Source organism: Oncorhynchus mykiss, chromosome 10, assembly GCF_013265735.2.
Source record: "Oncorhynchus mykiss isolate Arlee chromosome 10, USDA_OmykA_1.1, whole genome shotgun sequence".
Lineage (NCBI taxonomy): Eukaryota > Metazoa > Chordata > Actinopteri > Salmoniformes > Salmonidae > Oncorhynchus > Oncorhynchus mykiss.
Genome location: NC_048574.1, coordinates 85,049,906 through 85,062,405, shown reverse-complemented (window position 1 = coordinate 85,062,405; position 12,500 = coordinate 85,049,906). Strand labels below are relative to the sequence as shown.

Genomic DNA, 12,500 nt, shown 5'->3' with positions numbered 1-12,500 from the left:
GGAGTTGGACGTCACACATCTGGGGGGAAACATCCCAATTGGCTCCCTATTCCCTTTATAGTGCACTACATTAGGTCCCGGTCAATGGGATTAGTGCACCTAGGAAAGGTGACAGTGTTCAATTTGGGACGTATCCCGAGTGTGTTGAGCTCAGAGGAGAACCCAGGACGTCCTGGATGGAACCCTATCCACTATCCAGTCCTGCACTACGTCTGACCAGAGGCCCCATAAGGGGAGGTTAGTGCACTTAGGGAAATACAGTGCTAGTTGGGATACACGAACCGCGTCTTCGGTTCTACTGCCAAAATCATTGTAATATAAGCATGAAGAAAATGTTTTTTTTTTTAAGGAATTAAATCATGTTAAAAACTGGATAAAATAAAATGTATGTTGCTTGAATTTGACAGTTGGCAGTTTATATTTAAATAGAGCAACGAGACATTTCAATGAGAGGGAAAAGTGTCGACGAGGGTGTCGTCCCAAATAGCACTACTTTCGAGTGACTCCTTTTTTTGTGGGGGGGGGGAGAAGCACTCGATGGTCATTTTTCATAGCAATGAATGTATTAGTTGATTAACATGTCTGTGTAATTGCTGGTGACGGTATGCTCTTGGCTATTATGGGATGGGGTAGTGGTTTAAACTTAAGGTACGCTGTGCGATATGATGTCGTCGGGCACCGGGGGAGGGGGGGGGGGGGGGGCGGGCGGGCGAACTTCCTGTTTTCAAGACGACGACAATTTGAATGCCAGCCTCAATCTTGGGAAGATTCTATCTGATCAGCAGGTTGTGGACATATGTCCCGGCGATTCACAGTAAACGTGATGTCGGCTCAGTCAGAAAAGGCCTCCAAATCCTATAACCCACGATCAGATTCAATCCCGGCCTGATTCTTCAGCCCAAAAGTGGAACTCCTGGCAGAATGTTATTATTTTGTTTGTTGTGATTTGTTGTTGTTGTTGTCTGTAAACAGGAAGTTGCCCTGCCATGTTTGATGATGTCATAATGCTGAGACTTCCGTTTCATCTCCCACCAAATGGAAAAGGAAAAATAAGGACATTCGCACACTTGCTAAACATTATATATGTCCCATAAAGCACCCTATTACCTACAAAGTGCACTACTTTAGACCAGGGCCTATAGGGACAAAGTAGTGCACTACTTTTGGACCAGGGCCTATAGGGACAAAGTAGTGCACTACTTTTGGACCGGGGCCTATAGGGACAAAGTAGTGCACTACTTTTGGACCATGGCCTACAGGGACAAAGTAGTGCACTACTTTGTCCAGGGCCTATAGGGATAAAGTAGTGCACTACTTTTGGACCAGGGCCTATAGGGACAAAGTAGTGCACTACTTTTGGACCAGGGCCTATAGGGACAAAGTAGTGCACTACTTTTGGACCAGGGCCTATAGGGACAAAGTAGTGCCCTACTTTTGGATCAGGGCCTATAGGGACAAAGTAGTGCACTACTTTTGGACCAGGGGCCTACAGGGACAAAGTAGTGCACTACTTTTGGACCAGGGCCTATAGGGACAAAGTAGTGCACTTTTCTTGGATAAAAGTAGTGAACTATATAGGGAATAGGGTGCCGTTGGTGACACAGACACTGTTTGGGGTTTTTTCATAATTTATGCATCTTTAATTTTCTATTCCCGCTGTATAATGAATGTAAAGGTAGAATTGTATTTTTAAAAAATGGTTGGAAACAAATAAATGTACATTTTGGGAATTGGTTTAAATGTGAACTCCTTCTTCTCTTCATTGGTCTATGTCATGTTCACTATGGTCGTGTTCACTACTAGTGGTTAGAGTGTAGAGGGTGGCAGGTAGCCTAGTGGTTAGAGTGTAGAGGAGGCAGGTAGCCTGGTGGTTAGAGTGTAGAGGAGGTAGGTAGCCTAGTGGTTAGAGTATAGAGGAGGCAGGTAGTCTAGTGGTTAGAGTGTAGAGGAGGCAGGTAGCCTAGTGGTTAGAGTATAGAGGTGGCAGGTAGCCTAGTGGTTAGAGTGTAGAGGAGGCAGGTAGCCTAGTGGTTAGAGTGTAGAGGAGGTAGGTAGCCTAGTGGTTAGAGTGTAGAGGAGGCAGGTAGCCTAGTGGTTAGAGTGTAGAGGAGGCAGGTAGCCTGGTGGTTAGAGTGTAGAGGAGGCAGGTAGTCTAGTGGTTAGAGTGTAGAGGAGGCAGGTAGTCTAGTGGTTAGAGTGTAGAGGAGGCAGGTAGCCTAGTGGTTAGAGTGTAGAGGAGGCAGGTAGTCTAGTGGTTAGAGTGTAGAGGAGGCAGGTAGCCTAGTGGTTAGAGTGTAGAGGAGGCAGGTAGCCTAGTGGTTAGAGTGTAGAGGAGGCAGGTAGTCTAGTGGTTAGAGTGTAGAGGAGGCAAGTAGCCTAGTGGTTAGAGTGTAGAGGAGGCAGGTAGTCTAGTGGTTAGAGTGTAGAGGAGGTAGGTAGCCTAGTGGTTAGAGTGTAGAGGAGGCAGGTAGCCTAGTGGTTAGAGTGTAGAGGAGGCAGGTAGCCTAGTGGTTAGAGTGTAGAGGAGGTAGGTAGTCTAGTGGTTAGAGTGTAGAGGAGGCAGGTAGTCTAGTGGTTAGAGTGTAGAGGCGGCAGGTAGTCTAGTGGTTAGAGTGTAGAGGAGGCAGGTAGCCTAGTGGTTAGAGTGTAGAGGCGGCAGGTAGTCTAGTGGTTAGAGTGTAGAGGAGGCAGGTAGCCTAGTGGTTAGAGTGTAGAGGAGGCAGGTAGCCTGGTGGTTAGAGTGTAGAGGAGGCAGGTAGTCTAGTGGTTAGAGTGTAGAGGAGGCAGGTAGTCTAGTGGTTAGAGTGTAGAGGAGGCAGGTAGCCTAGTGGTTAGAGTGTAGAGGAGGCAGGTAGTCTAGTGGTTAGAGGAGGCAGGTAGCCTGGTGGTTAGAGTGTAGAGGAGGCAGGTAGCCTGGTGGTTAGAGCAGGCAGGTAGCCTAGTGGTTAGAGTGTAGAGGAGGCAGGTAGCCTGGTGGTTAGAGTGTAGAGGAGGCAGGTAGTCTAGTGGTTAGAGTGTAGAGGAGGCAGGTAGCCTAGTGGTTAGAGTGTAGAGGAGGCAGGTAGTCTAGTGGTTAGAGGAGGCAGGTAGCCTAGTGGTTAGAGTGTAGAGGAGGCAGGTAGTCTAGTGGTTAGAGTGTAGAGGAGGCAGGTAGTCTAGTGGTTAGAGTGTAGAGGAGGCAGGTAGTCTAGTGGTTAGAGTGTAGAGGCGGCAGGTAGTCTAGTAGTTAGAGTGTAGAGGAGGCAGGTAGTCTAGTGGTTAGAGTGTAGAGGAGGCAGGTAGACTAGTGGTTAGAGTGTAGAGGAGGCAGGTAGCCTAGTGGTTAGAGTGTAGAGGAGGCAGGTAGCCTAGTGGTTAGAGTGTAGAGGAGGCAGGTAGCCTGGTGGTTAGAGTGTAGAGGAGGCAGGTAGCCTAGTGGTTAGAGTGTAGAGGAGGCAGGTAGCCTGGTGGTTAGAGTGTGGAGGAGGCAGGTAGTCTAGTGGTTAGAGGAGGCAGGTAGTCTAGTGGTTAGAGTGTGGAGGAGGCAGGGTAGCCTAGTGGTTAGAGTGTAGAGGAGGTAGGTAGCCTAGTGGTTAGAGTGTAGAGGAGGTAGGTAGCCTAGTGGTTAGAGTGTAGAGGCGGCAGGGTAGCCTAGTAGTTAGAGTGTAGAGGAGGTAGGTAGCCTAGTGGTTAGAGTGTAGAGGAGGTAGGTAGCCTAGTGGTTAGAGTGTAGAGGAGGCAGGTAGCCTAGTGGTTAGAGGAGGCAGGTAGCCTAGTGGTTAGAGGAGGCAGGTAGCCTAGTGGTTAGAGTGTAGAGGAGGCAGGTAGCCTAGTGGTTAGAGTGTAGAGGAGGCAGGTAGCCTAGTGGTTAGAGTGTAGAGGAGGCAGGTAGCCTAGTGGTTAGAGTGTAGAGGAGGCAGGTAGCCTAGTGGTTAGAGTGTAGAGGAGGCAGGTAGCCTAGGGGTTAGAGTGGAGGGGAGGCAGGTAGCCTGGTGGTTAGAGGAGGCGGGTAGCCTGGTGGTTAGAGGAGGCGGGTAGCCTAGTGGTTAGAGGAGGCGGGTAGCCTGGTGTTTAGAGGAGGCGGGTAGCCTAGTGGTTAGAGGAGGCGGGTAGCCTGGTTGTTAGAGGAGGCGGGTAGCCTGGTGGTTAGAGAAGGCGCGTAGCCTGGTGGTTAGAGGAGGCGGGTAGCCTGGTGGATAGAGGAGGCGGGTAGCCTGGTGGTTAGAGGAGGCAGGTAGCCTAGTGGGTAGAGGAGGCAGGTTTCAGTCTTTCCTGTTTCAGTCTACATCACTCCACCTACTGTAGGCCCAGTTTCAGTCTACATCACACCACCTACTGTAGGCCCCGTTTCAGTCTACCTCACTCTACCTACTGTAGGCCCTGTTTCAGTCTACATCACTCCACCTACTGTAGGCCCTGTTTCAGTCTACATCACTCCACCTACTGTAGGCCCTGTTTCAGTCTACATCACTCCACCTACTGTAGGCCCTGTTTCAGTCTACATCACTCCACCTACTGTAGGCCCTGTTTCAGTCTACATCACTCCACCTACTGTAGGCCCTGTTTCAGTCTACATCACTCCACCTACTGTAGGCCCTGTTTCAGTCTACATCACTCCACCTACTGTAGGCCCTGTTTCAGTCTACATCACTCCACCTACTGTAGGCCCTGTTTCAGTCTACATCACTCCACCTACTGTAGGCCCTGTTTCAGTCTACATCACTCCACCTACTGTAGGCCCTGTTTCAGTCTACATCACTCCACCTACTGTAGGCCCTGTTTCAGTCTACATCACTCCACCTACTGTAGGCCCTGTTTCAGTCTACATCACTCCACCTACTGTAGGCCCTGTTTCAGTCTACATCACTCCACCTACTGTAGGCCCTGTTTCAGTCTACATCACTCCACCTACTGTAGGCCCTGTTTCAGTCTACATCACTCCACCTACTGTAGGCCCTGTTTCAGTCTACATCACTCCACCTACTGTAGGCCCTGTTTCAGTCTACATCACTCCACCTACTGTAGGCCCTGTTTCAGTCTACATCACTCCACCTACTGTAGGCCCTGTTTCAGTCTACATCACTCCACCTACTGTAGTCCCTGTTTCAGTCTACATCACTCCACCTACTGTAGGCCCTGTTTCAGTCTACATCACTCCACCTACTGTTTCAGTTGTTTGTTTCACCTTTTTAGTAGCCTCAAAGTCATGAAGATGGACAGGACATGTTAGAGAGAAGGAATAAAGAACCGAAAGAAAGACAGAAAGACAGAAAGAAAGAAAGAGAGAATTGTAACAGTTATCTTAATTCTCCACTAGATGGCGCACGGCTCAGTTATAACCTTTGTCCAGATCTCTGGCAGCCTGTGTGTGTGCCAGACACACAGTGCCCGTACAGGTCTGTGCGAGGGAGGGAGGTTTGCCATGGCATGGCGGGGCAGCCTCCCAGTGTCCACATCGAGTTCTCGGGGGGAGGGGTAGAGAGAGATTCATCATGATCCGTCTGTTACAGTATCCAGGTATGTGAACCAGTCGCTCTGTCTGTCTTCGATGTGCTCTCTTCCACTCCTCATTACGCAACGCAGACAGTAGTCCTATTTGTCCTATTACTTTTTTAATTTTTAATTTTGAAGTATAAAGATTATAATACATAGAATACATTTGTGGAGTCTTTAAGAACAGAATATTCAAGTGATAAAAATTGTTTAGCGCGAAAAGAGACGTCTACCTCAAGCTTGTTGAAGAGACAACTGTCTAACTATCCAATGGAGTGCCTGTAAATCCTCCCCAACTCCGTTCCAGCATTTACCGAGACTCTCTCTTTCTGTCAGGCTTTTTCGTTTCCCTCTTTTTTTATTCCGCATTCTCGGGATGCGGGTGTTCCTGTTCGCTGCGACGGTATTTTTCACGCACCAGCTCACCGGGTCCGGTGCCGGCTCCGAGTCCAGCTCCAAAAAGTGTTCCTCCCAGTGCGACGTGAGCGCGTGTCCTAGCCCGAACTGCCCCAGCGGGTATGTCCCAGACCGGTGCAACTGTTGCCTGGTGTGTTCCCGGGGCGAGGACGAACTCTGTGGCCGGAAAAACGACCTGCCGTGTGGGGACGGCTTAGAGTGTAGGTCCCCTAACGGTCCTAACAAAGGCCCGTCGGGGAAGCGCAGCTCCAAGCGGAGGCTGTGTCAGTGTAAGATGGGGTATAAGGTGTGTGGTAGCGACGGAAAGACGTACGGGAACGTGTGTCGGATGAAGGCTGCCAGCCGGAAAGCTCTTCAGAAGGAAAGGGAGGCCATCACCCAAGCACACAAGGGACCCTGTCCATCAGGTAAGTCCTAGCCGTTAGCCTATAGTCTAGCGCTCACCCAGGGCGTTACGAGTTGCGTTTTATTTTATGAGTACCATGGCAGCTCTAAGTTAAATTTGAAGAAGGCCTTGTCCATATGTAAAGCCCTGGGCCAGAGCTAGCATATGCATTGGGAAAGTACTCAGACACCTTGACTTTTTACACATTTTGTTACATTACAGCCTTATTCTAAAATTGATTCAATTCTACACACAATACCATATAATGACAAAGTAAAAACTGTTTTTTTTTAAAACATTTTTGCAAACTAATAAACTCGGCAAAAAAATAAAGGTTTATTTTCAGCAAACTTAACGTGTAAAAATGTGTATGAACATAACAAGATTCAATAAGGTTGGATGGGGAGCGTCGCTGCGCAGCTATTTTCAGGTCTCTCCAGAGATGTTCCATCAGGCTCTGTCAGGTTGGATGGGGAGCGTCGCTGCCCAGCTATTTTCAGGTCTCTCCAGAGATGTTCCATCAGGCTCTGTCAGGTTGGATGGGGAGCAACGCTGCACAGCTATTTTCAGGTCTCTCCAGAGATGTTCCATCAGGCTCTGTCAGGTTGGATGGGGAGCGTCGCTGCACAGCTATTTTCAGGTCTCTCCAGAGATGTTCCATCAGGCTCTGTCAGGTTGGATGGGGAGCGTCGCTGCGCAGCTATTTTCAGGTCTCTCCAGAGATGTTCCATCAGGCTCTGGCTGATGTCAAGGACATTTAGAGACTTGTCCCGAAGCCACTCCTGCGTTGTCTCGGACGTGTGCTTAGGGTCGTTGTCCTGTTGAAAGGGGAACCTTTGCCCCAGTCTGAAGTCCTGAGCACTCTGGAGCAGGTTTTCATCAAGGATCTCTCTGTACTTTGCTCTGTTCATCTTTCCCTCGATCCCGACTAGTCTCTCAGTCCCTTTCGCTGAAAAACATCCCTAAATCATGATGCTGCCACCACCATGCTTCACTGTAGGGATGGTGCCAGGTGTCCTCCAGACGTGAGGCTTGGTTTCATCAGACCAGAGAATCTTGTTTCTCATGGTCTGAGAGTCTTTTAGGTGCCTTTTGGCAAACTCCAACCGGTCTGTCATGTACCTTTTACTGAGGAGTGGCTTCTGTCTGGCCACTTTACCATAAAGGCCTGGTTGGTGGAGTGCTGCAGAGATGGTTGTCCTTCTGGAAGGTTCTACCATCTCCACAGAGGAACTCTGGAGCTCTGTCAGTGTGACCATCGGGTTCTTGGTCACCTTCCTGACCAAGGTCCTTCTACACCGATTGCTCAGTTTGGTGTCTTGGTGTTTGATTCTTGGTGGGTCCAAACTTCTTCCAATAAGTTATAACAATAAACTAGCCTTCAGTTAAAGGGCTATAACAATAAATTAGCCTTCAGTTAAAGAACTAATACAATAAACTAGCCTTCAGTTAAGAACTAATACAATAAACTAGCCTTCAGTTAAAGGGCTATAACAATAAATGTGCCTTCAGTTAAAGGGCTATAACAATAAATTAGCCTTCAGTTAAAGAACTAATACAATAAACTAGCCTTCAGTTAAAGCGCTAAACCAATGAACTAGGCTTATTGTTTTTGCCCTATAAAAACCCAATCTTCCCATGTCATTTATTTATCCTATGGATTCTGGCCCAATCAGAACTGTTGTTTCTTAGGCTATACTTGATTAGCCTATCACAGCCCTACAGTCATTACCAGGGCTGAGTTTTGAATGTTCAACATTGGTTTTCTGAAGTTGTAGGCTATTTGCTTATGAGATTGCCTTTTATAGAAACCTAATTTGGGATGACTTATCTGAGCATGTGGTAGTATTGTCTTCCGTATTCCAACATGGAATGTAGAAGTCAGGTTCTAATGAGGAGGGCTGTGAATAATGGGTTCCAACGGTTCTGCTGAGCCACTTCTTCTGTGGTTTCTGTAATATTGTCTTCCGTATTCCAACATGGAATGTAGAAGTCAGGTTCTAATGAGGAGGGCTGTGAATAATGGGTTCCAACGGTTCTGCTGAGCCACTTCTTCTGTGGTTTCTGTAATATTGTGTTCCGTATTCCACCATGGAATGTAGAAGTCAGGTTCTAATGAGGAGGGCTGTGAATAATGGGTTCCAACGGTTCTGCTGAGCCACTTCTTCTGTGGTTTCTGTAATATTGTGTTCCGTATTCCACCATGGAATGTAGAAGTCAGGTTCTAATGAGGAGGGCTGTGAATAATGGGTTCCAACGGTTCTGCTGAGCCACTTCTTCTGTGGTTTCTGTAATATTGTGTTCCGTATTCCACCATGGAATGTAGAAGTCAGGTTCTAATGAGGAGGGCTGTGAATAATGGGTTCCAACGGTTCTGCTGAGCCACTTCTTCTGTGGTTTCTGTAATATTGTGTTCCGTATTCCAACATGGAATGTAGAAGTCAGGTTCTAATGAGGAGGGCTGTGAATAATGGGTTCCAACGGTTCTGCTGAGCCACTTCTTCTGTGGTTTCTGTAATATTGTCTTCCGTATTCCAACATGGAATGTAGAAGTCAGGTTCTAATGAGGAGGGCTGTGAATAATGGGTTCCAACGGTTCTGCTGAGCCACTTCTTCTGTGGTTTCTGTTAGGAGAGAAATGCCATGGCAGTGAATCACCTTTCACTCTTTTCCCTTGTATACAGTTACTACAACAACAACAACAATATTCACTCTCCACTCCTCCTCTTCTCTCCTCCTCTTCCTCGTCTCTTTTCCTTTGTATGCAGAGTTACTACAACAACAACAATATTCACTCTCTACTCCTCCTCTTCTCTCCTCCTCTTCTCTCCTCCTCTTCTCTCCTCCTCTTCCTCGTCTCTTTTCCTTTGTATGCAGAGTTACTACAACAACAACAACAATATTCACTCTCTACTCCTCCTCTTCTCTCCTCCTCTTCCTCATCTCTTTTCCTTTGTATGCAGAGTGACTACAACAACAATATTCACTCTCCACTCCTCCTCTTCTCTCCTCCTCTTCCTCATCTCTTTTCCTTTGTATGCAGAGTGACTACAACAACAATATTCACTCTCTACTCCTCCTCTTCTCTCCTCCTCTTCCTCATCTCTTTTCCTTTGTATGCAGAGTTACTACAACAACAATATTCACTCTCTACTCCTCCTATTCTCTCCTCCTCTTCTCTCCTCCTCTTCCTCGTCTCTTTTCCTTTGTATACAGAGTTACTACAACAACAACAACAATATTCACTCTCTACTCCTCCTCTTCTCTCCTCCTCTTCTCTCCTCCTCTTCCTCGTCTCTTTTCCTTTGTATACAGAGTTACTACAACAACAATATTCACTCTCTACTCCTCCTCTTCTCTCCTCCTCTTCTCTCCTCCTCTTCCTCGTCTCTTTTCCTTTGTATACAGAGTTACTACAACAACAATATTCACTCTCTACTCCTCCTCTCTACTCCTCCTCTTCTCTCCTCCTCTTCTCTCCTCCTCTTCCTCGTCTCTTTTCCTTTGTATACAGAGTTACTACAACAACAACAACAACAATATTCACTCTCCACTCCTCCTCTTCTCTCCTCCTCTTCTCTCCTCCTCTTCCTCATCTCTTTTCCTTTGTATACAGAGTTACTACAACAACAACAACAACAATATTCACTCTCTACTCCTCCTCTTCTCTCCTCCTCTTCCTCGTCTCTTTTCCTTTGTATACAGAGTTACTACAACAACAACAACAACAATATTCACTCTCCACTCCTCCTCTTCTCTCCTCCTCTTCTCTCCTCCTCTTCCTCGTCTCTTTTCCTTTGTATACAGAGTTACTACAACAACAACAACAACAATATTCACTCTCCACTCCTCCTCTTCTCTCCTCCTCTTCTCTCCTCCTCTTCCTCATCTCTTTTCCTTTGTATACAGAGTTACTACAACAACAACAACAACAATATTCACTCTCTACTCCTCCTCTTCTCTCCTCCTCTTCCTCGTCTCTTTTCCTTTGTATACAGAGTTACTACAACAACAACAACAACAATATTCACTCTCTACTCCTCCTCTTCTCTCCTCCTCTTCCTCGTCTCTTTTCCTTTGTATACAGAGTTACTACAACAACAACAACAACAATATTCACTCTCTACTCCTCCTCTTCTCTCCTCCTCTTCCTCGTCTCTTTTCCTTTGTATGCAGAGTGACTACAACAACAATATTCACTCTCTACTCCTCCTCTTCTCTCCTCCTCTTCTCTCCTCCTCTTCCTCGTCTCTTTTCCTTTGTATACAGAGTTACTACAACAACAACAACAATATTCACTCTCTACTCCTCCTCTTCTCTCCTCCTCTTCTCTCCTCCTCTTCCTCGTCTCTTTTCCTTTGTATGCAGAGTTACAACAACAACAATATTCACTCTCTACTCCTCCTCTTCTCTCCTCCTCTTCCTCATCTCTTTTCCTTTGTATGCAGAGTGACTACAACAACAATATTCACTCTCTACTCCTCCTATTCTCTCCTCCTCTTCTCTCCTCCTCTTCCTCGTCTCTTTTCCTTTGTATACAGAGTTACTACAACAACAACAACAATATTCACTCTCTACTCCTCCTCTTCTCTCCTCCTCTTCTCTCCTCCTCTTCCTCGTCTCTTTTCCTTTGTATGCAGAGTTACAACAACAACAATATTCACTCTCTACTCCTCCTCTTCTCTCCTCCTCTTCTCTCCTCCTCTTCCTCGTCTCTTTTCATTTGTATGCAGAGTTACTACAACAACAACAACAATATTCACTCTCTACTCCTCCTCTTCTCTCCTCCTCTTCCTCGTCTCTTTTCCTTTGTATGCAGAGTGACTACAACAACAATATTCACTCTCTACTCCTCCTCTTCTCTCCTCCTCTTCCTCGTCTCTTTTCCTTTGTATGCAGAGTGACTACAACAACAATATTCACTCTCTACTCCTCCTCTTCTCTCCTCCTCTTCCTCGTCTCTTTTCCTTTGTATGCAGAGTGACTACAACAACAACAACAACAATATTCTCTCTCTACCCCTCCTCTTCTATCCTACTGTTCCTCTTCCTCCTCCTCCTCTTCTCTTCTTCCTCCTCTTCTCTCCTACTGTTCCTCCTCCTCCTCTTCTCTTCTTCCTCCTCTCCTCTCCTACTGTTCCTCTTCCTCCTCCTCTTCTCTCCTATTGTTCCTCCTCCTCCACCTCCGCTTTTCTCCTCTTCTCTTCTCCTCTTCCTCCTTCTCCTCTTCTCTCCTCCTCCTCTTCCTCCTTCTCTTCTCTCCTCCTCTTCCTCCTCCTCGTCCTCTTCTCTCCTCCTCCGCCTCCGCCTCCTCTTCTCTCATACTGTTCCTCCTTTTCCTCCTATTCTCTCCTACTGTTCCTCCTCCTCCTTCTCCTCCTCTTCTCTCCTACTGTTCCTCCTCCTCCCCCACCTCTTCTCTCCTCCTCCTCCTCCTCCTCCCCCTCCTCAGTCCTTCCCTTCCTCCTCCATTCCGATCCCACCATTCTAAATCTAACTCTAGCATTCCATTTTGAAACATTCTATTTCCAACATTCTACACCATACTCAAACATTCCATTTGAAACATTCTATTTCCAACATTCTACACCATACTCAAACATTCCATTTGAAACATTCTATTTCCAACATTCTACACCATACTCAAACATTCCATTTGAAACATTCTATTTCCAACATTCTACACCATACTCAAACATTCCATTTGAAACATTCTATTTCCAACATTCTACACCATACTCAAACATTCCATTTTAACTTCTAACAATATTCCATTCTAAACACTGTTACTGCAAGGTTGTGCTAGTTGTGAGTGTGACCGAGTGTTGTAGAGTGTAGAGGTGGTGTTTCTGTGTTGACAGGATGGGTTCTTGTTGCCAGTATAGGTCCTGCTCCTGGCCATCCCAACAGCCCCAGATACAAGTTCAACTTCATAGCTGACGTGGTGGAAAAGATGGCTCCTGCTGTGGTTCACATAGAGCTCTTCCTCAGGTCAGTGTGTGTGTGTGTGTGTGCGCCTGTGTGTGTGTGCCTGTCTGTGTGTGTGTGCACTCTTAGAAGAAAGGGTTCCAAAAGGGTTCTTTGGCTGTCCCCTTAGGAGAACCCTTTGTTGGTTCCAGGTAGAACTATTTTGGGTTCCAGGTAGAACCCTCTGTGGACATGGAACCCAAAAGGGTTCTGCCTGTAACACACACACACACACACACACACACACACACACACACACA

The 12,500-nt window shown here is 46.8% G+C and overlaps 1 protein-coding gene across 1 annotated transcript in view; it reads left to right on the top strand.

Annotated features, from left to right (window-relative positions):
- Positions 1–5,505: 5,505 nt before the first annotated feature.
- LOC110511317 (serine protease HTRA3-like) overlaps positions 5,506–12,500 on the top strand; it is a 19,348-nt gene continuing 12,353 nt past the window's right edge. Inside the window, exons 1-2 of the mRNA XM_036934321.1 lie at positions 5,506–6,296; positions 12,135–12,264. Coding sequence (XP_036790216.1) covers positions 5,849–6,296; positions 12,135–12,264 — 578 coding nt within the window. The 5' untranslated portion in view covers positions 5,506–5,848. The remainder of the gene's footprint in view (positions 6,297–12,134; positions 12,265–12,500) is intronic.